The following is a 27,567-nucleotide window of genomic DNA, read 5'->3' as shown; positions in this document are numbered from 1 at the left end:
ATATTAGAACAGCAAATCTTGGATTGTGTGCTGTCCTTTAATTTCAAATAGCTTGTAAGCTATTCAAAAAATCCCAAATAAAGAACAGTTTACCAATTACATCTGAGGAAATAAAGGAGCTGACATGGGGTGTCTTCTTTGCTTATTACATGACCCTATGAATTTTGCATTTTGTTCTTTAAAATGTTGCCTCATGTAATGTTATTTTTGCCTGCAAGCCATAATACTGCATTCAGTCCAACTGTAATGAGGTTTCAGAAAATTGTTTGCTTTCCAAATGACATATTTAGCAAAACCTTATGGCAAAATCTGTGGCTGTCAAGCTGCTGATAGTAAAAAATGCCCAACTTTCCTGGTTCATTCTCATGTGTTGTAGCAAACAAATGCAACTACCCCTGTTTTGACAAATGTTTATACTTCTTGATTAAAGAAGAATTACTGAAAAGATTAAAGAAGAATTGCTAAAAAGAGTTTTAATACTAGAATTCAGATCTTGTGAAAAGGATGGGATGCTCTGGTAGTTTCCCAGATATTTTGGGTTTGCTGGAAAATGTATGGAAAGCTCTGCTTGCTCACTGAAGTGGGTGAACTGCTGGCCCACTTAGAAATAAGAAATAAATGTGTGAATATTCCAGTGCTGGAAGGAGCATTTGCCCCATGCAGGGGATGCTGGCAGTCAGAGGGGTCTGTTTGTGTGGGAATCACCTCACAAACACCTCACAGAGCCAGACCTGGTCACTCTCAAAACCGTGTGATTTAAAGGAGTTAAAGGCGTCCTCCGTGGGCCAGGTCTGCATTCCTCATGGATCCATCACTCCTGCTGCTGCCCAAGGGGCTCAGGAATGCAGGCTGAGGGGCTTAGAAAATTCATAAAATGGAAATAAAAGGGACAGCCCAAAGTCTTGTGTAAGTCAGAGATGTTCAGACCCCTCCTCCAGGGATTCTCAGTGTATTCATATTTCCCAGTTTCATGGCAATTAGGAAATACACAATCTGTCTAACAGCATAAAGGAAAATTAACTGTTTATTGGTGGACAGTGTGTGGATGTCAAATGGTTGGCCACAACTACCCTAAAGCCCAACAATGTGAAGGATGTATTGCATTTATACTGTTGGTCACTCTTCTTTCTTCTTCCTGTTCTGAACCTTTTAAGCTTTTCTTCTCTTACACACCAGCAGCTGTACATCATTCTGGCTAAAGCCCTAAATGCTTTTTTTAAAGACAAATAATTAAAAGTACGAGCATTTTTGCCCAGGACTGAAATGAAATAGCATGTAGTGTCACTTTGTAAAGATAAATTGTTCAGGCTGCAGAAATAAAACCAAACACAGATATTGACAGGTCTTTTTATGTTACAGTTACCTTCCATGGTATTATAATCACAAAGGGAAAAAACCCAGCTTCAACAATTTCAATCTGTTAGTTTGAATCTGGCTAAATAAATGGGGATTCTTTAGGATGTTAAAGCCTCTTTCCTGTGGGTGACTTGTTAGGTACTCAGATAGTTCTGTTGAGTTTTATTAAACTCCTTGCATGAGCCATGTTGCTCATGCACAACTATTTGTGGGATCAGGGCTTTACATTGCAGCTACAACAGCGAATTAAACATTAATCTAATCAGGAGTTAGCTGGGAAAAACAAAGCCCCAAAGCAGATACGTTGATTGTGGTGTGGCGTGGAACAACTCAAGTGTTTTAAGTTCCTGAGGTTCATAACAGTTTGGAGCCCTGTGTGCTTCCAGCCACGGCCCCAACATTGGCCTCAGTGTGCTGTTAAACATTGATGCTATTTAAAGAGTGGTGTGGCTGTTCCTCCCCTCCAGAAGGGATACGCAGCCTCACAGGATCCTTTTTCTCACAGCGTGTTTTTCAGTAAAATTTTCCCAATTTTGTAATCAGTTGGGAAGAAGGAACATTTCACAATGTTCGTAAGGCTTGTGGATGTTTTGACCAGACATCAGATTTCCTATTGATAGCATTAAATGCTTTGGAATGAAATGTTTTGGGTTTTCCATCTGTAGGCTGTCTGAGATGTCAGCAGCCAATATGACCTGCTCTTTCCCTTTTAGGTCTATAAATAAAAGGCAGCTTGTTTAACTGATCTTGCAGCAGAGAGCAGAGGTGTATATTAATGAGCTTGCTCTAATGGCACACTGGACCTATTTAGCACTACGACTGTGAAGGCTTCTCTTTTTCAGTCATAACTCATTTCCTAAGAAAATGTCAGTTATTGCTTCACTCTATGGTCTGAGCTGGTTAGTTTGTAGTTTATTTCTTCTGATCTGTGCCACTGACAGATATGCTAGACATGACTGTGATTAAATGCGCTCATGAAAATGGTAAACATTTGATAATATAAACCCTCTTGGGAACATGATGTTATTTCTGCGTGGCAGCATTCTCAGGTGCATTCAGAGTATAATCTGGAAGCAAAGAAAAAACATTTTAAGCAATTACAGTTATTAGATTAAACTGCTTTGTTGGGAAAATTGTGATGTGTTTAGATCACTGTGAGATAATTCTGTTTTTATAAATATGGCTTTTGAATGTGTGATATTGCAACAGCGACACTGCAGTGAGATTTTAGTGTGAAATAAAGATAACATATGTATTTCCATATGGTAACAAACTAGTTCAGTCCCATAAATTTCTACAAGGTATTTTTTCCTGGTAGAAGCCCTGTTCTGAAAGCAGCAGTAGTTATAAAACCCAATAACTGCATTGTGTTCTTCCCCTAATCATGTGGCATTGTTTTGTGTCTGTGCTTGGGTGTGTGCAGCATCAACGATCTCACAGCAAAGACAAAAGTAGTAATTGCAATATAATTATTATTTTTATTGATGAAACTTGTTTAAGAGTTCTGTTGACATTTACAGACTTTGAGGATCAAGCAGCATTTGTTACACTTATCCCAGGCATCAAACGTCCACAAAATGTTTAGGATTGTAGGATTAAGCAGTGACAGATTGGGGCCAGATGTCTGGGAGATACCATAAGTGGCCTTCTCAGTCGATAAAATAGCTCTTGCCATCCTGAAGCCCTTTCAAAACTGAACATTTGTTGCTTGTAATTGAAGCTGAGACACTTGTGGGATGGCTGGATCTTCCTGGAGGGTATTTAAGAGGGAGAATCATCCCCCATTTTTCCTAGAGTAGTTTTATATAGTGTAAATGTCAATGTAAATGCACTCCAAGTAGTAAGAGTAGGTAGAAGGGTTAAAAGAGTTGGTGAGTGGCATTTAAACCCAAGAACTGCCTTACAAAATTGTCTTAACAACAGCAGCCCAGTTGAAGTTGTCACACCACTTCAGGGAAGCTGTTTCCATGTGTGGACTTCAGTAGGGACAAACTGTGAGAGATAAACAGTCAGCAGATCAGCAATCAGGGAGCTGGAAAAGGTGTCCTTCAAAGTGCAGCTCTGAGTGGATTCTCAGCCCACCCTGCTCAGCTCTTTGCACCAGCTCCATTCCTCCCTTCCTTTGAGACCTTTCATCTTCAGCTTCCTCTCTTCTCATCACTTGTGGCAAGGTTCTTGTCTCCACTGCTTTCCTCCTGAATGGAATTCCTGTTTCACCAACAGCCTTTGCACCTTGAAAATCTGAGTACTGCAGTCACAGCATTCTCTTTGCTGGTGTATTTTTCCACCTGACATGTTTATCCTGAGTTTATCACTGCATTGGGACCATCCCACTGTCTGTTACCCAGCTTAACAGAGCTGGGTAATACAAATAATGTGAATTAGGAAATAACAACATAAATAAGAAAAGCTCCAAGCATACATGGTGATGGAGGAACCTTACTGCTAAAGGCATTGGACAAACTTACCAAGAGAAGGCAGCTGAGCACAGAAGAAGGGTCTGTAAATAAGCCCATATTTGTTTGAGTGTTGCTGCTTTCACTGCAGCTCTGAGCATTTCTGGTAGGGCCTGCTCCTTCTCTCACTGAAGTGTTGATCCAGCAAACTCTTTAACATATGTGCTTTCATGTGTTTTAGATTAAGCTTGTGTTTAGATGTTTGAGGACATTTGCTGTTGGAATTTTTGCTACTGACATCAGAGTGTGGGGCTGGACCTTTCTCGAGTTTGCATTATTCTGCATACATTGCTACTTTGCATTGGGCTCTAGGAATGGAACTGAAGACTGGTAATCCATTAGAAAAACATTCTAAGGGTAAAGATCCTTCTCTCTGAGTTGGAGAGAGATGGATTTGATGGCTGGAGTGCTCAGGGAAGGAGGAATGATGGTGGCATCCAGAGTGGTGAGAGACTCAGTGTTCAGATGGGACAGGGGGACAGGTGGTGTCCCTGGGGGTCTGTAGTGGGACCAAGGGCAGTCTCAGCAGATTCATGAGTGACACCAAGCTGAGTGGTGCAGTTGACACTCCTGAAGGATGGGGTGGCATCCAGAGGGACGTGGATAAGCTCCAGAAGTGGCCCATGGGGTTTCAGCAAGTCCTCAGTTCTCCAGCTGGTTCAGGGCAACCCCTGGTATCAACACAGGCTGGGGGATAAAGGAGCCCAAAAATGCTCCAAGGGATGGAACACCTCTTGTGAGAAGAAAGGCTGAGAGAGTTGGGCTTGTTGAGCCTGGAGAAGGCCCCAGGGAGACTCCGAGCAGCCTCTCACTGCTTGAAGGGGACCTGGAAGAGAGATGAAAGGGTTAATACTTCAAAGGGATGCCACACTGTGGGCACACTAATCAGAGGAGGTTGGGAAGGAGGAAGATTGGGAACAAAAAGGAAAAAAGTGATCTTTAGGACCTCAGAACATTCACTCAGCTTTATGGAATGTCCTATGCGAAGTGTGAATTTGCTGAACCCTGCTCTATTTTTCATAGACTTCAGCATTTTTGCACAATTCAAATTGCTCCATCCTGAATCTTAGTCAGATTTTTAGTGATGATTGTGAAGAAAGTTTGTTTCTTTTGAAGCCTTGGTAGCTTTGGTCACTTCCAAACCCCCCTGCCTCCTTGCACCAGCTCAAGTGTTCAGAGGTGGGTCGTGGCCAAACAAAGCTTCTGAACTCCTAAAATGTCACCAGCATGTCATCACCTGCATGTCTCCAGGTGATTTTGTGGATCTGACACAATGGCTGTGATGGGAAAAGATGGAAGATGTATTCACACCAGATAGTTGTCTGTACACATACCCAGTGTGCCATTCACCCAGGTTACTGCTCAGGGCACTGAGATATTTATGGCATTAAGGGCCACATTGATCCTTTGGTGTGTGAGGGGCTGGGACAGGCAGAGCAGTGCCAGAAACCCCTCTGGCTGTGGAGTGCAGAGTGATCTGCTTCCAGTGCCAGGACACAGCCTGCAACACCAGCTGCTGGCTCCAGAATCACTGTGGCTGCTGTGCTGAGGTGTTTACAAACACCCTGGGATGAGCAGGATGTGCTGGGCCTTTCTCCATCTCTTAGGCCCTGGGAGATGAGGAGCGCCCAGGCTGGAGCACCTTCAGTGCTCCTCCATCTGCAGCTGCTCTCCCTTCCGATCTCTCCCCCTGCACTGCAGTCTGCAGTTTGCCTGCCCTGAGGTGTGTGTGACAAGCAAGATTGACAGGGTGGTGATTTCTGTGATGACATCTGAGGAGCCACAGGTTCCTGGAAAGCTGCTGAACAAAATCTTGACTCAGCAAAAGGAAGTGACAAAGCATTTGCTGATTTTGTGAGAGTCAGGATTTCACTGTTTACAAGCAAGAATCCTAGAAAAAGCTCTGGCTTCTAGAAACAGTGGTTGCAACAGGTTGCTCAGAGAAGCTGTGGCTGCCCCATCCCCGGAATTGCTCAAAGCCAGGTTGGACAGGGCTTGGAGCAACCTGGGATAGTGGAGGGTGTCCCTTGCCCACGGCAGGGCCTGGAACAAGGGACCCTTAAGGTTTTTGCCAACCCAAACCATTCTGTGAAGATGCACCTACTATATTTCAGAATTGCCCTTAATGTTGACAGGAAGGTGGATTGGGTTGTGTTTCTCAAATACGTTCCATGAGATCACAAATCCTTGAGGAATCAGGTTTTTATCTGTGTAGAGGCATAAGATGTGCAGTGCCATGGAACAGCAATATGTGCAGAGTGGGCAAAGAGGATGCATTCCTTCACTTTAGTGTTTGCATGCAAGTATTTGAACATGTGCAAGTATCTGAGTGCATTCTGTGGGTGTGCAGGTGCATGAATGTGCCCACCACAAGTATTTGTGCTCACCTGGGAGAGTTCTCAACCTACAGACAGTGCCTCCACTGCCTCTTGTCTGTAACACTGAAACTTAGCACTGAGCAATGCAAAACACCCTTCCCTTGGCCTAGTAGCTGGCAGTTTTACTTATATATTTATACAGATTTAATTTGAAACGGTGACTTCTGATCTGAAGGCTGTTTTATTGCTGAGCTCCCTAATGAAACGGGTGCTTAAGAACCCAGAATTGCTCAGGTTACTGGTTGTATAAATGCTGAGAACAGCTCTGAATGATACAGCCAGTAAAGAAAAGGGTGCAGAATAACAGCAGGGCTCCTTTGGATTGATCTTCAAATGGATCAGGTCTTCCTGTAATAGTCCATGCTCATCTGCTCCAGGGTATAATATTTCAGACACCTGAAACCAGGTTCTAACCTGCCAGCTTCTCTTACTCTCTGTCTGTAGCAGCTAATTGTTATTGCCCACCGTGGCTCCTGTGCCAGTTTACATCTCAGAGGACTCCTCAGAACACTTGTTCTTTCTTTAAATTTTCTGCTCTGACACCGTGTCTCTAAGTGTTCAGCTCAGACAGAATGTGTGAGATATTGAGATATTTATAACCCCTGTATTATTACTGAGCTGCACACCGTGTCTTCGGTGACAGATTAAATGAACAGCACAACATGTTGTGTTTCATCCATAAATTTCAACAGATGTTTGAATGTTGGTTGATTTATTGCACGTCCAACTTGGTCCTTACACTGTTCTCATTGTGGCTGCACATGGTTTGTTTAATAGAACCTTACAATGATTTTTTTTTATGACGTTTTTCAGTTTGAAGGGTGCAACAAGGCATTTTCTAGGCTTGAGAACCTCAAGATCCACCTCCGGAGTCACACTGGGGAGAAGCCATACCTGTGCCAGCATCCTGGCTGCCAGAAAGCTTTCAGCAACTCCAGTGACCGGGCAAAGCACCAGAGGACACACCTGGACACCGTAAGCACCATTCCGTACTGGGAGCTGCCCCCAGTGTTCCAGTGCCCCTGGCACAGTCGGTTCTGCTGCTCCAGGGGGCTTGGCCTTTTCACTGGGAGAGTCTTAGAACACTCAGCTAGGAGCAAGTGGATTTGGTTTTGAGCTGTGTGTGCTCTGAGAAATGAGAAAGTCGTGATCACAGAGAGGCAGTTATGCTGTGTGACTCATGCTGAGGAGTGATTACGCAGGGTGAGTTACTCAGCAAACTCTGCCATTGTTCCTGTTCCAGTAAGAGGAGGCAGCAGCTCAGTAAGGTGCAGCTGAGTCACTGCTGCTGCTCCAAATGTGTGTCATTGTCTCACTTCCTGTCCCTTCAGTGAGTGCTCTGGGCGAATGCAAAAGCTCTTCAGACCTCTCAGTGGAAGGGAAATGCACCTCAGCTTTGGACAGTAATTTTGTAAAAAGTGAAAATAAATCTGTCTCATAACTCTGTGGTTAAGTACCCTCCATTTTACAGTTAATGTCTCAGATTAACTGTGAGAAACACACTCTCTTATTCTCTACAGCTGGTAGGTTTGGCTTGACTCTGCAGCTCTTTTCCCTTGTCTCACAGAGAGAACAGGAGCCTGTCAAGTGTCTTGGGCTCTACTGAAATGAAATCACCAGATCAGGGGGAAAGAAAGCAATGACACACAGCTCTGCAGACCAATCATGTCCTCAGCATAAAGCTTGTAAAGAATAACAGGCAGAGTTGTTCCTTTGTCTTTTTCAAATAAGTGAATATATGGTTTAGTTTGGGCAAGTGTTTATGGGGCAGAACTTTTGAGTTTAATTGATATTTACTTTTTAAGCAGTTACACATTTCAGACAGTGCAGCATTAAGGAATGTCTAATGTACATTATGCCTTGCAAAAACAAACAAGTACGAGAAGCAAGTCAGTCACATTTTCCAAACCAAAGCACACTTAAAATAACAATGTTTTATTTATTTGAAAGTCAACCTGAGGTATTTGAATTTGTCATTTGTATCTCTTTTGAAAGTGGATATACTAATTGCATGTAGTTTTTTAATTTAATTGCCTGAATCTAGTAGTTATATTTTTTATTAGCCAAACTCACCAATTGAATGCCATCTATTAGTTTTAAGAGAGAACTGACATGGTTACTAAAATGAGCACAAATTCTTTGTATGTGTTGTCTGTGCAATATTGAAGACAAATGTCTTAACTTTCTATTTTCTTCTCTTCTCCCTTTATCTCTGTCTTTATTATCTGAAATGCTCATAAATCAGGAAAAAGGTACAGTAATAATTTTCTAATAACTTTCTTCAATATCTAAACACATCCTCCATGCTATTCCATTGCAGGTTCTCTAAAACTGTTTCTGTAGTCCTGCACACAGGAACTGAGTTCCACTTACCTGATTTAATTGAAGCCCTATGGTTTAAGCTCAGTGAATTGTGTGCTTATGTGAACATGAAAAATAGCAGAGCTACAGGATGGTGCTGCTGCACCAAACAACTGCCTGGAATGTCAGAGCACACAGCCATGAACCTTTGTAAGGGTGATCACATTCTCATCTAGTTTCCCTAGGACTGAGTTGATTGATTTTATCACTAATTTGAATGACATCAGTGATTTGAAAAATACTCTGCTGGTTTTTCTGCCAAGGGATTTGTTAAAGTTTTCCATAGCTTTTCCTCAGGTGTCAGTTCTCTGTGTTCCAGACACTCTCAATAAATCTCCTTTGCCCTGTAACTTTCTGGGTAGGTGCTGTGTTAGCCTGCAAGGTCATGAATTGGTGAATGATTCTATTATTCCTTCAGAAATTTCCTGCTGGCTGGACAGAGCAGCAATACTTATCCTCTGGAGGTGCTTACAAAGAAAGGGGGTTTATATAGGCTGCTTTTCCCTTACTGAGTGCATTTGGAATTGGTTTTAAAGCTTCTCAATGTAGGTCACTCCACCATTTATCTTCTCCAAAGGAGAATCTGTAAATCATTTCACTTACTGGTGTATGCTAGTTTGATGGAATCCCCACTAAATCATCTGGAAGTAGATCCTTCTCTTAGGCAGGAGCAGAACAAAGGGAACCTGTCTGTCCTTGTGGTAAAAAGGGCACATCAGCACTCCTCCAGGAGCAGAGCAACTGGGTTTCACAGTCACTTCTCCCAAAACTGGTGGGATTTTTTGCCTTCTGTGCATCCTCCTTCGGAAACCAAGGGGATTAAAGAATGTGACATCGAGGTCATGGCAAGCCAGTTTTCTACCTTTGAGAAGACACCAAAAGGATTTGCTAGTCCTAGTGAGAAGGCTGAGGTAATGTTGATAGATGAGGCAAGAAAACAGAGAACAAAAGAATGTTCCATTCAACTTGAAAGCTTTGTGAGCTCTGCCATGCAGCACTATTCTGCTGGCATTTAAGACAATGGTCACTTAATAAAAAGTGCCTTTGCTCATTTTGGCAATTGCACCTTCATTTGGAGTTTGTTCTGTAACCCAGAGAGAGTGTTCCATTTGTTAGGAATAGGCATAGCCACAAGAAGAATTTGGTGAGGATTTCAGTGACTGGGAAGGTCCCCTCTGAGCCTCCTTTTCTGCAGGCTGAGCCCCCCAGCTCCCTCAGCCTCTCCAGACTGTTCCCCAACTCCATTGCCCTTCTCTGGACATGCTCCAGCCCCTCAATGCTTTTCCTGTCATGAGGGTCCCAAAGCTGCACCCAGGATTTGAGGTGGGGTCTCACCAGTGCCCAGCAATCCTTGTAACATTTATATAAATCAGAACTCAAAACCAGAATGTCTGTCCTTATAATTATACTGGCTGGTGCCATGATAATTTTGTTTGTAAAGGCTAGGGAATAAAGAAATGCTCTCAAAACCCATTCAGTTGTACCTCACCAGCATTTAGCTCAGCCCAGTGAACCACATCCAGTGTGCCAGTGCAGAATCACTTCTGTTTGCATCGTGCCTGGTTGGTGAGCTCAGAGGAGACAGAGCAAACGTGGGCCCAGCAGAGAGAGGGAACAGCTCAGGTTCAGCTGAGTGTGAACAGCTCAGGTTCACACTGTGTGTGCTCCCTGTGCTGGTGGGGCTTGCACAGGGGTGTGACATCTGTCCCACAGTGTGTGTGCCCATGCTGGGATGGGCACAGGGGTGTGACATCTGTCCCACAGTGTGTGTGTTCATGCTGGGGCGGGCACAGGGGTGTGACATCTGTCCCACACTGTGTGTGCCCATGCTGGGGCGGGCACAGGGCTGTGACACGTCCCCACACTGTGTGTGCCCATGCTGGGATGGGCACAGGGGTGTGACATCTGCCCCACAGTGTGTGTGCCCATGCTGGGATGGGCACAGGGGTGTGACATCTGTCCCACAGTGTGTGTGCCCATGCTGGCACAGGCACAGGGGTGTGACACATCCCCACACCGTGTGTGCCCTCCTGGGGGTGACCCTGTCCCTCTGCTCCTCCCCAGAAGCCGTACGCCTGCCAGATCCCCGGCTGCTCCAAGCGCTACACCGACCCCAGCTCCCTGCGCAAGCACGTCAAGGCTCACTCGGCCAAAGAGCAGCAGGTGCGTAAGAAGGTAAGAGCAGGCAAGGAGTGGCACGTCCCCAGAGCCCCTCAATGCACTCATTTTCCATTTACCTTTAATTTATGTATTTTCAGAGCAGTTTTTCAGCAATATCACAGAAGAAAGCTCCTGGTTTTTAATCACTGTTGTGAAGCAAACCACCGTATATATGTGTACTTTCAAAGGCTGCCACCCTCTTAAGTTCAGTTTGCCCCACGCTTTCTGTCCAGGCATTTATTTTCCTGTTCATCTTTATACACAAACCCAAATGATGCTGTCATTCACATAAAATGTCCATGCACTGAGTCTCTGCAATCAGTACTCACTGATGGTATTAACTGAAGTACATGTTGGCAGATCATCTAAAACACAAATGAAACTAAGCCAGGGTAGAGTGGAAATAAAGGAAAAGAGGACTTGGAATAGAAGAGATGTCCTTGTGTCAGCCATGCCCCCTTCCCTCCCCATTTTTCCTTCCTGTGTTTTCTGGCATACTTTAGAGAAACAAGGAGGGAATTGCTTCCTAACACCAAACCTGGGTGTAATTTGTTCAGCTCTGTGTACTGAGCTGAATGCCTTAACATGTCACCATCCTTACATCTAGGGACAGTCCCCACTCTTACACCTTGGCACCTCCCAAGGCCTCGTTCCATTTCTGCAGAGCAAGGTGGGGAAAAACCCCAAATCCAAACTGTGTGTGAGAGGGCACAAAGTACATCCTGGTGCAACAGGAGGCCTGGAGCACAGAATCAATCCAGGCCAAATTTGTTAACAGCAGCTGCAAACTCAGGCTGCTTGGAAGCACCAAGACATCAATATCCAGGGTTTCATATCACTTAATCTCCTGCCTTGAGGAATTTTCCTGTGTGCATGTACACAGCCTCGTATAGACTTATCAAATCTATCTTACAATAATGTTAGTAACTTGCCTCCCACACCTTATTTGGTAGATCAGTCTAAATCTGCACTCCTCCAGTGGTTTGAAATCATCTTCAGATTTCCTGTCTCATTTATCCATGATAACTTTATGAATATTTGATCCCATGGCTTTTTTTCCTCAAATGAAAGGCACCTGAAAAAGTAGCAGATTTTTGTGTTTTGGTCAGGCTCTCTTAAAAAGGATCAAAGCAAACCTGGCTGATAAAGAAACAAGAACCCCCCCTAAGTATTTCACTTAAATATATTAAAAAACCCAACACCTTTCACAACCAAGTAAATCCCAGTGTTACTGAACAGCCTACTTTGGATTTCAGATGTAGGAAAAAAGGAAAAAGACTGTTTATACTCATTTGCTCGTTTTTGATTATAACTCAGCAAAGGCAGTTGTCTGTTGGTATCAACTTCCCAAGAGTTCTGAGTGGAAATGACCTAGCCAAGAAAGAAAAATTAACAAGCTGTTCTGCCAACTTGTCTTGGTTGAGACATGCTACCAAAATGTGCCATCTCTGATACAAAACAAAATGCCTGAGCTTAGACTTGTATCAAAGGAATCCTGAGCACTTAGTTCATAGCCTAGAGGATTAGTGCAGTGGTGATATTTGGTTGTTCTGAAAGGCTTTACAGAAACAAAACAGGAGAAAGTTAGCTGTTAATTTAGTGGTAGTTTAATTGGCTGCAGATGCACTTGTGATCCAAATGTCAGATGTTTATCTCAAACCCACAAATGGCTGTAGAGCAGAATTCTGAGAAGGTTTGCCTGGGCCCTTTATTTAGAATACCCAAGCCCAGGGGAGATGGGTATGTGAGGCTGTACCCATAAGGACAATAACTATTTATTAATGGCTGTAGAGTATGATGGCTGTTTGTGTAATGCGATCACTCTGTTATGACAAAAGCTTGGCAGCATCAGCATGTTTGAAAGAGAATTAGAAATGCTTTTCTTTCTTAATTCTCCTCTCCTGCTGTTTTTAATATGATGGACATTGTGGTTTTTGAGAGTTTGCTTCAGAGCCTTTTGCCAGAGCTTTCATTTCCATGGAGCAGAGCTGACACGTGAGTGGAACCTCTTCCCATCACCGACAGCCTCGCTCTGCCACTTCCAATCTGATCAGCACAAATGCTTTTCTTTCCCTATCAAATGCCTTTCCAAGTGTCACAGTTACAGGGTGATGCAAACCTTTTGCCACAGAATCCAAGAAACTACAGAAAGCCTGAAAATGTGCAGTTCAATTACTCAGGACGGTTTGAAGGAACACAGGGTACAGTGTTTTTGAAGCAAACTGGTTGTTGATGTAAGATTAGCACACTTAACTTGTGCACTTCAGAAAACCAAAGTCATCTCTAATTACAAGTGCCAAGTACTAGACACATCCTTAATTACACTGAGTTCCTAAGAATGGCATTTCTTCCTTCTATATATAACCCTTAAGGAGATACATTAAGTTAATTATAAATAATTTGGTTTTACTATGTAACACAATGTTTCTTTTATCTTCCTCTTGTAGTTAAAGTCCTGTACTGATATTGAACAAGATGTACTCAGTGAATGCTTAGCTATCCAACAGCTGCACACATCTTCTCAGCACATCCTGGATGGGAAGTGTGGCAGATCTGTAGCTCCTCATGATTTAATTACAGGTAAGAATACTTCTAATGAGTGTGGTGCTAAATATGTCATACAAGAGAGGATTCAAAGCAGAAAAGATTTGTCACTGTGGAAAGTGATGAAAACTCCAGACCAACAAATAAGATGAAATAATTAAGCAAGTTGTTTGCTAAGGGCTTGCCTTTTTTGGTTTTTCAGCATTAGTCAGAGAAATAGCTGCTGTTAATTTCATGTGAAGGGGCAGCAGCCCTGCTGAGAGTCTGTCTCCATCCATGTGTTCTCCTTTCAAAGTTGGTCTGGGCAGAGTGCAGGTGCAGGAGCTGTGCTGAGTCCAGTGGATGCTCTGGCACAGAGTCCCACCAGGAGAGTTTTCTTCAGGAGCTGCAGGAAAGCTGAGGAGACTCAGTGTTATGATGCACTTTGGATCATAACAAAAATACGGTGATACGTGAATGGGAGAAAACTCAAAGTTGAAATGTCAAACCTTCTTCTAATAATATTTTCTAGTATTTAATCTTCCTTTCTGTATTTTCTTTTGTTCTTGTGGTTCGAGCAAGAGTTGGCCCTTTTCAGGGACTTTAGACTCTTCTATACACTTTATAGGAAGAGAAAAAGAGGATTCCATTCCCTTCTGTGGGAAATAAGATACAGATTCACAGTTCTGAACCCCAGCAGAGGATCCTGAATCAGAGATGTGCATTTTGAGGTCCTGTGTTCAGGTGGCACAGAGAGAGGCACTCCCAAAAGCCAGCAGTGTAATTGTAATCTGCCTTCTGCAAGAATCTCCTACTTTTATTTGATTACTCCAAATCTTCCAAACAAAAAATCCATTTTGCTTAACATCTCCTATTCTCTTTTCTAGTTCAAGTTGCATTAAAATGTTGGAATGTGAGTGGTGAACAGAATGGAGTAGAAAGGGAAATACCCCATCATTCTGATGTACTTTCCCTGGGAGTCTGAACTCAGGGCTTACATGTGGCTCCTTGAAAAGTGGGAGAAAGCTGGAGGGAATTGGGGTTGATTTCCAGTCTCTGCCTGTGCCACCTGCTCTGAATAAGGTTTGTGAGGGCAGCAGGGGCCTGTGCTCTCCCCTTGACACCCCATGTAGCAGGAGCATGGCTTGGCCTCCCCCTGCCAGGCAGGAGCAGTGACATTTTCCCTAGAGCAGGCTGTGCTTCAGAAACAGCCTCAGATTTCAAGTGACAACAATAAAACAGGAAAAGAGTTATTAACTCACAGATAAACAGACCATCCCTAACCCCTCAGTGTCATTTCAGAGAATCTCTTGTGAAATGAAGGATTTTATCTGTCCATAACTCTGGCTTTGTCTGGTATGATTTCTGTGCTGATTATATCAATCCATCATCAGGATGTTGTAAAAAAACCTGTAAATCTTCCCTGATACTTCCATCAGGTCACTCCATATGAGACCCCATCAATGCACAGTATGAACAAGTGCCAGGGAAAAATAAATCAAGACTTGAAAGACTGTTTTGCAGTGAAACAGAAGTTGCTTCATCTTATGTGCAGTACAGTCCTCAGTCAAAACTGTTCCTCTATCATTATTTAGGGCATATAAACCAAAGTGCTGATCCTTACAGAATTAAAGCATGAGGACATTCCTGCTGCCACCTATAGTCTGCAGTGATTGCACATTTGCTCTTTCAAATAAGCTGAGGTAATATTTTTTGAGAAATCAGTTGTAATTCTGTATGTAGGCTATAGATGGATAAATATAATGTATGATGTCCTCATATTCCACTTGAAATATGAAAACATTCATGATTTGGGCTTTTGAGTTTGGTTTTTGTGTTATTTTTTTCAAAGAAACCACATTATTAATGTGCAGAGCTCTGGGCTTTAGGGATCACTTGGATTCCTGGAGAATTTCAGTTTTGTCTTTCTCCAAGTTAAAGCACATTTTAAATATGTCAGGGATGAAAGCCCATCACAGAAAAAAACCCAAAATATTAAAAAAGGCCCCATCCCTTGTGTCTGACTTCAAAGTAGGTAAGACAGTGAGCAGAGGAATGTTTCTGCAGTCAGAGGAACCCATTGTTAGCTGAGATCTTCCTCCTTTTTCCCTCCTCATAACTAAAATGCATCGTGGCTGCACACATTTAACTCTGCCTGTGGACAAGAGCTTGTGACACTCTGGTCCCACTCAGGCATTTTCTCTGGGTTTTATTGTTGTTTGCCTGCTCTCAGCATAAAGCTGAGGGGGAAAGGCTCCTGGTCACAGATGCTCAGGGCACTGTTTTGGCCACAGATGTTAAGGTTAAAGGCCAAGCCATTTAAAATACTGATTGATGACTTCTATTTACAAGCTGAGATGGTCAGTGTGTGAGGAGGCCCAAGGTGCACAGGCCTGGCATGGGCTGCCCTTGCAGGAGTCACTCACAGCAGCTCCAAAGGCTTCAGGTACACAGAATATTAGTGCTCAGTGCTGAAAGAAATGGAAGAAAAACTGTAAAAAGAAAGAAATTTTGGAAGTACTGAAAATTATACTGAGACTGGATTAGCAGCTGCTGTTCCCCCCTTGACTTGTTGGTCTGTGGGGAGGGAACTGGGGTGAGGCAGCACAGGGATGGCTTGGGGGGATGTGGGACAAGGGACAGCACGTGCCAGACTGGGTGTGAGTGGTGCTGCACAGAGGTGTGGGGACAGGAGAACTCGCTGGTGACAAACCCTGAGAGCCTCAGTGCCCAGGGCCAGGCAGGGGCCTTTTCCCTGAGGTGTGATCGGGAAGTCAGAGATGGATCTGGGAGAGGATGTCCCCAGCTGGAGACTCTGCAAGCCCAGCAGTGGGCACTGGGTGTCCACCCCAGCAGTTCCACAGATGGGTAAATTCCTCTGCAGAGGGTTGGGGCTGGCAGAAACTGGAGGTGCCAGGGATTCTGGTTTAATTTGGTTTTCTCATGTGGTGGGTTTGAGTGCAGGTATCACGTGGGACTCTGCTGCCCACACAGAGTTGTGGGGTGCTTTTTAAACATCTTCTTGCTCCTCTAGAGGGTTATGTTGATTGTAGGTACTTAGCTACTCTGTCTTTCTCATCACCTCAAGGAACAGCCAGAGAGACATCCTGAACATGCATGAACTGTGCAGGGGTGGGATTGAAACATGGAGTGTGTTTGCTGGCCACCACACTGCTAAGATGAACCTTTTTTTGAGGGCTTTTGAGCTTTTTGCACAAGTTACTGCTGGGCCAGCAGTGTGGGAGCCTTAGAGCATGACCAGCCAGGTTTAGGGTCTGCAGTTTCCTCCAGGCTGTGCTGTGAGTGTACCTGAACTGGTGCTGTGGGAAATAGAGCTGAAGTGCAAAGTGACACTGAACAGTCGAGGTCAAATTTGGCTCATACTTCAAGCCTGACGTGGAATGTATGAACAGTGAGGATGTGAGGGAAGTGGAAACTGTTGTATTGTGAAATGCACTGAAGCCACCAGTGGAAAAGCATTTCCACAATGTAGCATCCTTGCTACTGACTTACTGTTACCAGAAGAGGCTTTGACAAATAAATCCTCACATCACCTGGGAACATCTGATTTCTTAAAGCTCCTTCTGTCTGGTGTGCAGTGCAGAAAGCAAGTTGTTTTCACTGGCTGGTTGACAAATGTTCTGTCTAGCTGGAGACAGAGATGATGTGGTTCAGTTTTGTTGCTTTAGATCTGTCAGCAGCTGAGGACTCATTGTTCATGAGGGGGTTTTGACTCATCTGAAGCCCCCTGACAAAGGTGCCTGGAATCTTGCCTCAGTGGTTCTGCTCTTCAGTCACACACAGAAACAGATGCTGACATTCAGATGTTGCTTCTCCACCCCAAGGGTGTCACACATTCCCCTCAGCTCTGGATTTTCACGTTGCCTTCTGCTTGTTCCACGTCACTGGGAGGGATTGGGAGGGTGCAATCCCAAGCCCTGCCAGTGACACAGCTGGTACACGGCTCTGTCCTGGATGTGCAGCTCTGCACACACTGAGTGGGCAAGAACAGTGAATGGTGCAGGAGGAGAGATGGCAAAGACAGGCCCAGACGGGTCTCTGTGCTCTAGGGCTGGACACTGAGAGCTGGCAGACTCCACTTGCTGCTCACACACTTCAGTGTGAGTGGCAGTTCTGGTCCTCACCCATGTGCACATGCCCTGGGAGGGTGGGACAGAACTGTGGCAGATGTGTCGTGGGCAAAACTTGAAGACGAGAAAGGCAGAAAAACTGGGAAGAGAAGGACAAGGAGTAGACTTTTCCCAGAGCAGCATGACAAGGAGCCAGCCCTCTTCCCCTGCCATATGGTGGCATTTGCATGCTCCATGCTTGCACTCCTGTGATGTCTGTCACCACAGAGACCTGTCTTGGTGTATGATCACTCTTCAGAAGGGAGAAAAAAACTTAATTCCAAAAAACCTAATCCCAGCATCTTCATCCAGGAGCCCTGGCAAAGCTTCCTCAACCATGGGTAGGCTTGAGGGCATGGTAGGCACTTGGCTGTTGGTGCCTTGCTGCCATGGTAGAGTGCCCAAAAATGGTACACCCACCCTCCTTCAGTAATTCTGTACTAGCAAACCTGTTTTCATGATCTCATTAAAAAATTCTCCTTGTTCCTCTTTGCATTGAATTTATTGGGCTTTCCTTTGTATAAATATGTGATATTTGTAAATAGTCTGGGATGTCCAGCAGCTTAGTAATGGAAAGTCAAATGACAGAGTTTGAAATGAACAGCAAAACCCCAGGGCACCATGGTCTGTTTGCTGTGTGAGCTCCATCCCCTGAGCACTGCAGGGAAAGTTATGCTCACAGCTATGGGAAAGGCAGGGTGGGAGTCCCACCAAGCCCTCATGGCTGTCAGGAGGGTTCTGCAGCTCTGCAGCGTCCAGGAGCACCTGGCAGGGTCAGAGAGGAGACCCCCACATGCCAAAGCGCCATGGCCCAGCTGTGAGTGCTGTGTCTCAGGTCGGGAGGGGGATAGGGAAGGAGCTGGGCACTCTGCAGGTGTTACTGATGCTTCCTTGCTTACTTTGTTTTGCCACTGCTGTGTGTTGGCAGGCACGTACAGTGGATCCAGCAGCAGCCACCACGGCCCCTCCCCAGCGGTGCTGCCACCTCCTCATGACATTCCCTCGAGGCACCTTTCCCTGGACTCCGCCCTGCCCAGCCCACACCACCACCAGTCGCCGCTGGAGAGTGCCAGGGACGGGTACGTGTGTGATTGTGATGGGAGCGCTGGGCTTGGGTCTGCCATGGTCATGGAGGATGGATTGTTTATTTCACTTTGCATGGATGCTGTTCAAAAGAAAACACTGGCCCAAACAAAGCGATTTTGTTTGGTTTAGAATCATGGAATAATTTAGTTTTCATGGGACCTCAGAAGGTCATGTCATCCATGCCCTGTGCAAAGCAGGGCAAACTTGGACATCGTTATCGGGTTGTTCAGGGCCTTGTCCTTGTCTTTGACAAAACATAATGGGATTTTTTTTCTTCATAGCATGCAGTTACATTTAGATTTTAATTTTGTTTTTTAATTCTTGCTGGATGACTTCTCATAGGTTTGGATAAGCACAGAGAATTTTTCTCAGCTAACATGAGAAACCTCTCAGAGGGTAAAACCCGACCTATGACTCACTCAGGAATTGGGCTGTGTTTGCCTTAGTAAGGCTCACTGAGTGTCAGAGCCACGGCTTTCTCACTTCCTTGCTCTCTGATAAGGTTTTTGCCGTGCACCTCTGAGCAGCAGGCCAGATCCTAATCAGGGAAGAGTGTTTAATCCCACTGATGGTAGGATTGCACTGCTACAGCAGGGGTACAGTTGCATGGCTGCAGGGTGTGAGATTTCTAAAGCACTGTGTGTCAAGGCTCTCATACCATCTCAACAGTCAAGAATCTCTGCTAGCCACAAAACTGCTCTAACCTTTTTACTCAGATTTTTTTGGTGCCTGGCCTCATTCAATTCATACTTACAAATTCAAATTCATACTTACAGTTTTACTTCCCAGCACTTTGGATGGAAAATGGACTCTAATTTGGCGTTACTGGTGGGAATTTAAGATACAGAGAGATTAAAGGATTTTCCTTCCCTAGGAATATGTTGATGTCCTTTAGCAAATATAGCAATTAAATGTAGAGTTTTCCCATCCCCTCCAGTGATTGACCTTTCCCTTCTTTTATATGTTGCAAGGAAAGGCCAGAAGGATTTTAAGCAAAGGGCAGAAGGCAGAGTGTGTGTGGCATGGAAGAGGTGTGGTAAGGAAATTTACACCTGGGGTGGTTGGAGAACAATCTGATTGAGGAAATTCAATTAGGAGCAAACTAGTCCTTCTTATTTTCCTAACTGGGGAATGAATTCTGCAGCAAGCTGAGCTCCTGTGCCCTCTGCTCCTTCAGCCTTCTCTTCTGACCTCGGCTGGTAGCAGTAGCAGTGTCCCCCTCCCAGTGTGATGGATAGACTTACCCTGTCCTTGTCCCACAAAATGCCTGTGCCCAGCCCTTCTCCTGCCCTGCCACATTCCCAACCCTGTATTTCCTGTTGGCAGACTCATTCCCATGGCAGAGTCACAGGAGGCACTGGAAATTACTGCAGATAAACAGGAAGTTTTCTGTAGCAGAGAAGGCAGTAGGTCAAATAGGAATGGAGACAGACATTCCAAAAGTCATCCATGAGCTGTTCCTCCCTGCAGAATGGGACAGCCTGAGCCTGTTGGAGTGGGATCCCTCCCTCTGACTGCTCCCAGTGTGCTGCTCTGCTGTTCCCTCTTGGAGCTGGTTCCTAGGGGAGTTAAGGCAAAAATCCCAACCAAGAATGAAATAAAGTAAGGATATACTATGGGAAGGATTTAGCAGACTGTCAGGAAGGTGGATTTGTTTCTAAGGCCCTTTGTGTCCTGGTGCTGCTAATAAGAAATGAAAGCCTGAGCAGGGTGAGGGCAACAGACACGTTTGCAGTTGGAGGGGTCAGAAGCCCCCAGATGAATTCTCATTCCTGCCCCTGGTGTCTCCATTCCAGGGCACAGCACTTCCCTTCCAGCAGGAGCACCATGGCCAGTGGGCTGAGCCTCTCACTGAGCTCAGACACAGCAGAGTTTCCATCAGAAATGTCTCTGCCAATTCCAGCTTCAGTGCAGTTTGGATTCCTTCTCTGAGGAGACAACAGTGCTGATTTCTTATCTCAGTGCTCATGTACCTAAGGAAAGTCTTTGCCCAAATATTCTGTGACAAAATGTGGGAGTGAGATAAGATTCCTAACCATGAGCCAAACGTCAGGGAATGGAGTCTGGAATGTATTTCTGAATAGTTATTTTAAAACAGGGCATCCAGTTTCATGACATAGTTACTTGGAATTTTTCAGCATCTCAAATACCGTTTTCTAAACTCAAAATAATCTTCATTCAGCATTGTCATTCCCAGTCCAGGATCCTCCTGCTGTATTTAATGCTTTATGCTTACATTATTCATGACTGCTGAAATGCAGCCCATACACGACATCTTAATTGCAAGTGCAGAAACTTTGTGTGAACTAATTAATAATCCTTGAGTTTAATTTAGCAGGGTTTTCTTTAAAGCATCCATCCATTTAACTGGGCAACATCACTGAACACAAAATGACAGCACTAAGGCATGCTGTTTCCTTGGCCAGCTCCTGGCAGTGCCATCCCTCCTGGAAGGTACCAGGGGTTTGCAGTGGGAAGGGAGCCCTCCCCCTGCCTCCCTGCATGCACTGCTGCAGCTCTGGCACACACAGAGGGTTTGCCCCATTGTCAGCTGTGTGCAGAGAATTCCTGCTCTGGGATGGGGACCGTGACAAGTCTGGATCACATCGGGCAGTCTGTGGCAGGAACCAGGTGATTACTATCAAGAAATCTAATTACTGAGTCATCAAATGTGTGAGATGCCAAAAACTACACGAGGCAGAGTACAAATAGTCTACTCAAGTTTGACATGAGATTCAGAATTTGATTTAAAGGCTTTTTCTTTTTTTTTAACAAAAAAAGCCCTATGTTACACTGTCCTTTGCCAAAGTCAATACCAAGTGCAGCAGTCAATTTTCCCAAATGGTTTGCTGAGACATTTAAATAGTTTGACAAAATTATCTAATTCACTTGAAAATGTTCTAACAAAATCTGACCTCATTACCGAATATATTTATACTGGCTTTATTCAATATGGAGCACATTTTTTCAAATTCTGGAATGAAGTGTATGCTACACTAAAAAAATCTACTTATATTGATATTAATTTAGCTAAATGTGGTTGGCTGAGAAATACTTCAGCATGCAGAAAATGGTCTTGGCATGATCCAGATTAAAATGTATATTTATTTTTTATTTCAGGTAGCAAGTGTTTATTTTAGCATTTCTTGTAGCATTTGCCATGTATAATGTCAAACTGGGTTTCATTCTGCCCATTGCAAAAATAGTCTATTTTGATTTGTAGCAGAGTGAGGACAGAAAAACAGCTTTTACTATTAAATCTTGGGTGAATGTTGCACTTGGCTTGCTTTCCGCTATTTTTTTAGCTGTTATTATCCAAGTCATCTAAAAACGTACTTAGTTTCATTTGTAGACCATCTCTGTAAATTGCAATTTAGAATATTCAGTGTGATAAATTATCAGCTTTAATGAAACTGATCTGACTGAAGTTAAGTGACTTTGAGTGGTGGCACCAAGTTTGGGATTTGCACCAATTTAGTGCAATGGCCCAACAAGGTCACTTTGTAGGAGCTGAACACGATCCCTGTGTGTGTGACTGAGGCTCTCTGTCACTTGTGTGCTGTGACAAACAGCACTTCTGTTCCCAACAGGAGCTGGGGCGCTGACAAATAATGACTTGATTGGGAGGGTGATGTGTCTCCAAGGGAAAGGAAAGTGAAACCATTTTTTTAATATTCCTGTGGTAATTTAGGTAGTTTCTGCTCTGTAAACACACCAGTAAATGAAGAAGTAGCAGGATTAAGACATCTGTGATGGGCAGAGGTGGTGATTAATGAGGGCTCTGAGCCAAATCTGGTGAGCCTTTACTATAAAGGATTAGCTCTAAGCAAGGTTAGAGGGAAGGGCTCACACAAATCCCTGTGCCTGGGCTTCTCCCCAGCCAACTGCAGCCAGCTCAAACCAGGGGCCTGACACCCCTGAAGTGACACTGACCCCCACAAAAAATCACAAGAAATGGGATTTAAGAACTGTCAAGTGAAAAGAGACATTTTAATCAGGGCGCTTAAACATCAGAGTTTTTGTTTGCTCTCTTCTTAGCACCTGTTATTTCAAATACCACAGGAATACTTCAGTGTAAAGAGTTCTCTGTTAAAAACTTAGTCCTTCACTTCTTTTTATGTGAAGTAACATGAGGTACACAGAGCCTCCCTTCTGCTCTACCAGGGAACACCAGATTTGAAATCCCTGATATTTTTAAACTTGAAACTAAACGTGCAGGATAAAATCTTGTCAGTTACACAAGGGAGATTCTTTCCTGTGCCATCTCCTTGAGCTGCCAGGATCCAGGCCAGGTAGAAAAATACATTTGTGCCCCTAATTCTCATTACTTTAAGAGACAATTGGGTGTCTTAGCCACTTATATCTGATTCTTATTAACCTTGTTTATTGATTAATCTTTTCAGTTAAGTTTGTGAGCTCATATAAATCAATGAACTAGGAATTGACATGCTGTTAGGAACTTTGTAGGACAGAAACTTTTATTTTCTAGAAGTACTTTGGAAAACTAAATACCTGCACAGCTTTCCTAACAGACCAAGGAGATCCATCCCTCATTCTCTGTGGATTCCACTGGAGAATACTCTTCATTTATAACAGAATACACAAGTCAGTGGTTTAGTCTTCCCTTCAAAAGCACTAAAACCAGTAACAAGAAACAGATACCTCTGACAGCTGAAAACATTTTCAATGGAGGAAGCCAAGAACCCTTCATAATTTATCTCAGTGTTATGGATCTGAGCACGCAAAAGGGGCATCAGTACATCTGTCCAGAGAGAACAATGTACAGGTGCTGCACTGGGCCCCACCAAACAAAGAAAATCTGTAATTAAAAGCATCTGCTTCCAAATCCCAAGTCATTTTTCTCCTTGGAGAAAATGTGATCAGAATTCATTCATAATCATGTCCAGATAGGCATATACAGGTTCCCCCCTCCCCTTAAAGCTAAATTAGCATTAGCAACATGCTTAAGGGTAACCTGGTGCTGGATCCTGAGGTAAACACTGCTTGTCCATCAGCAGAAATAGGTGGGCAAGTGTTTTCATTTGAGTTTCTGAGAGGGCTGCACTGACACTCAGGATCCTGGGAGCCTCTCAAGTAAGGGCTGAGGTGCCTGCCCAGAGGAGACATGTAAGGAAAACTGAGTGAGAAATCAGAGAGTTACAGAAGGTGGGAGGTTAAAGGAGATGGTCAGAGTAACTCAGAAAGCATTTAAGATTAATTCAGCCAGAGCTCTTCTGCATTACATTAATGATTTTAGCCATTACTCGATTTATCTGTAGTTAAATTTACACTAAACATCTGTAAAGCTTTTTTTTTTCCTCTTTTTTCATCCAAATTTTGTTTGTTTTTAAGCAGAACTGCTGCAGTTTGATGCAAACCATGTACACCAAACACAGGAGTTTATCATGGTGTAACAAATAATGAAGCTATTTTAACATCTCCCAGTATTGGGTAGTGTGTTCTGCCTGGCAGACCTGAAGACAGCAGACATCAGGACCTGTGCAGAACCCACCTGGAAGCATCTTGCTGCCTGTTTGCCAGAGAATAATGACCTTAAATGACTGAATTAAGATAGATCAGTCAAGCATGCAGCACATGCAGATAATCTGGAGTAGACAATCTCTGTGTTTGATTACATGTCTTTGTAATTCACTTCCTGGCAATCACTTGAACTGAAGGCACTGCCCTTTATTTAAATATGCTTTTATATTTCTTTGACCCTATTAATAAGGCTTTTCTTTCACTCCAGAATACCTTTTCCTGCTAGATTGTAAGCTAGAATAATTTTTCAAATCTCCCTCATGTAGTGACTTCCACTGTAGCAATTCATCGGCTTCATTTCAGAGGTTATTAAACAAACTCTTATAAATACAAACATCCTTTGGAATGGCACAGTTCCCATAATGATCCCTGTGAGGAACTGCTCTGCAGAAGTTGCACAACTCAGGTCAGAACAATTGTAGAGATACTTATTTGACACAGAATGAGTGTGTTTGTGTGTTTTGTGACCTTGTGTAGATGATGACGTGTGACAAACACTGAGTTATGTTCTGTGCCCACTCAGATGTGCACATGTATTTGGTAGAGCAGACAGGGAGTATTTCAGTATTTCAGGAAGCCCCTCTGGGCCCAAGAGCAGCCCCACACAGAAAACCCCTGAGTGAACCAGGAGAGAACTCTTAGGGCTCCTTTGTGATTCTGAACATGAAATTGCTTTTGTATCACGGTTATTGGTATCACTAAAAATATTCTAAAGCAGTTAAATGACCTGTGACTCTTCAGTCACATGAAAGTTGCTGTGGAGAGTGTTCTTCATAATATTTATGAAGCCCCTCTTACTCCTCAGAGCTGAGCAGCTCCTGCACTTGTGGATTTGGCTCAGCGTGGGTGAGTGAAGGTGCAGAACTGGATCCAGGTAATCCAAGGCAGCATTTTGAGTGAAAATTAGTATTTTGTATTTGTCTAAAAGCCAGGCAGTACTTTCAGGATGTCACACACAGGTGTGTCCCAGGCTGCAGCTGCAGTAGAGCAGGGACAGAGCCTCTGACCATGTATAAAAACCAGAGACAAGGTGTTGTACCTTGGAGCACCTTGTGGTACCCTGGAGTCACAGCCCTGTGTCACAGCCCTGGGACTTGGGTGCTCATTGTTTACAGGAAAAGGTAAGAAATGCAGTGATGCCCAGCAAGGTGATCTGTGTTGAAGGATTTATTATATATCGGGGAGAGAGGGGGAAGAGGAGAAAGGAAAAGAAGGAGAGAAGGAAAAGATTCCTTGCATTCCAGAAACGTAGCCAGAGGCACCTGGCAGTGATTAGTGCAAAGGTTCACCAAACTTCAGATAGAGTCTGTCTTACAGAAAAGTCCAAAGGAGTGAACGGTGTAACTGTTTCCTGAGCATGTGCTGACAGAAATTCCCCTAGGGCAAGACCCAGAACAGAAACACGTGGCCACAGATTGGGCCCTATCCAGGGACCTGATTAGCAGAGCTTTACACATCATTTTTAATATTATGGGAAGAGATGAAAATCCGTGTTAACTTTTTTTCCCATTAAAAAAAAATAATCTCCTGGTCCTGGAACTGAATTGGACTTTCTCACAATATCAGTGACTATGGTGCTTAGGGGAGAGATTTTATGAATTAACTGGTTGGAGTGCTGGGTTTTATGGGAGAACCTCTTCTCATGGAAACTCTCAGTGCCTGTAAGTGGCTACAGTGCTGCACTTCAGATAAAATGTGGAGCTGCTTTGGTTTGTGCTTCTTACTCTGGTGCTTTATTTGCCATTTTTCTTTATGTTAATCTGAGTTAAGTCATGATTCTCGAAAGTCACAATTTTTCAATCTGGCCATACTGCTGTGCATGTTACAGAACAGTTTTATAACCCAAAATATACAAAAAATGATTTGACATAAAGGACAGATGTTTTTCAGCCTGGATTTGGTCCTGTTTCCACGGAACTTAATGGGATATGGGTTGAGGTTCTTTGTCTGGCTGAGGAATCTGCCAGTCAAGCCATCACACCATTAAAAAAAAAACAAACCCAGACAGTTTTCATATTGGAAACATCCCCATCTTACATATTTCCATTTGCAGTTATACTTCATTCCTATTTATAATTCAAAAATCTTATTTTGAATTAATTTTTATTATTTTTCAGTTTTAATTTTCAGTTCCACTCAGTATTTACCAAGTATACTGTATGCAGTTTGGCAGTCAAGGTCTAGTCAAGCCCTCTTATCCTAAAGAAGCTTTATAATTTCTTATTCTGTTAATTTGTCCTGGAACTGGTATTGAACAAAGACTGAAGCAAAGGGGTAATCTATTTCTTCCTCAGACTAAGCACTGTGGATATATAGAAAACACCTATCCAGACATTGTGATGGAATCTCAGAACAACCCAGGTCCATCTGTATTTATTTTTTTGGTTCTTTATGTTGCACTGATATTGGAACAGGACATTTGCTGTGCATTGGGAGAATACAGAGATCCTTAAACACCCATGCTTGCTTGGGGAGGCTGAGAGTGCAGACAGGATCAATAATTCTGAAGCAAAGTCATGGTGCTTGTAGCCTTTAGGTGTTTTCTGTAGGTCACTGCTGGCTCATGGCATACACAGGTAGCTCCCTCACAAAGGCCTTACTTACAATTTAATATAAACTTCCACCATCCAAAATTTATTGTTAAAGCATGGTCACAAGAAAGTTTATAAAAAGTTTCAGTGGGATTTCTGGTTGAGATTCCTAGGGTATGCACTTAGAAAGTGAGAGGAAGATCAATCATTTCTATGTTTTGACTTCTGATTTTCCCTTTAAAAAGTCCTTCTGTTAGGACCAAGATTTCTGAGTATTTCCATTGATGTGACAAGTGCTTTCCAGTGGAGTTGAGGAACTGGTTTGTTGTCCATGGCTGCCACTTGGTTTCATGATTCTTTGTGGGTAGAATCCCATTGACTGCAGTTCTGTGGGAAGGGCTGTGGAGCTGGGCCTTTTCAGGCAGTGTAGGTGCAGAAATGTGCACAGTGCCACAGACAAGGTGGTTACTGAGTTAGGCTCAGTTATTCCCAAAGCTTCCTTTTGGCTCTGTGTGTGTGTGAATCACACAGGATTTTTCTGAGTAGTGCTTTTCCTTGATTGCCTGCTGGTGCCTCCTCAGAGGAAGGGTTGGCCCTGCAGTCCCAGCTCCCTCAGACAGGAATTCCATCTCCAGCTCCATCCTCCAGTGCTGCTCCAGGGGGAACTGGAGAAGGCCCCAGTGCGTGGTCAGTCACCCTGAGCTGTGGTGAGAGAAGAGAGCAGAATTCCTCTCCTCCTCCACGGGCGATCACTTTACATCCTGAAGCACAAGATGTGATTACCCCTCGCTTAGCATGGAAATGTTGGTTTTGGCCATTAAATTATTCAGTCCCTTGGTAAAAAAATAGGTATTTTGTTTGATTCTGTGGCTCCTGTGGCTGTGAATGGCACAGGCCAGGGCATGCTGTGTGAGCAAAATGTTCCTTTTGTTTCCAGCCAAGCTCCTTCTCTCCGTGGTGTCCTGTTGCTCCTGTGTCTTGGACAGGGTGGAGAGGAGGCTCCCCCATCACACCCTTGTATGGCCCTCAACAGAAATACTCCATA

General features: G+C 43.8%; 1 protein-coding gene across 1 annotated transcript in view; it reads left to right on the top strand.

Annotated features, from left to right (window-relative positions):
- The window catches only part of GLIS1 (GLIS family zinc finger 1), a 186,970-nt gene that overhangs the window by 147,271 nt on the left and 12,132 nt on the right, over positions 1–27,567 (top strand). The window contains 4 exon segments of the mRNA XM_058030359.1: positions 7,004–7,165; positions 10,616–10,726; positions 13,159–13,291; positions 18,293–18,443. Coding sequence (XP_057886342.1) covers positions 7,004–7,165; positions 10,616–10,726; positions 13,159–13,291; positions 18,293–18,443 — 557 coding nt within the window.

Source organism: Melospiza georgiana, chromosome 9 (assembly GCF_028018845.1).
Source record: "Melospiza georgiana isolate bMelGeo1 chromosome 9, bMelGeo1.pri, whole genome shotgun sequence".
Classification (NCBI taxonomy): domain Eukaryota; kingdom Metazoa; phylum Chordata; class Aves; order Passeriformes; family Passerellidae; genus Melospiza; species Melospiza georgiana.
This window is presented reverse-complemented; position numbering and strand designations above follow the sequence as displayed.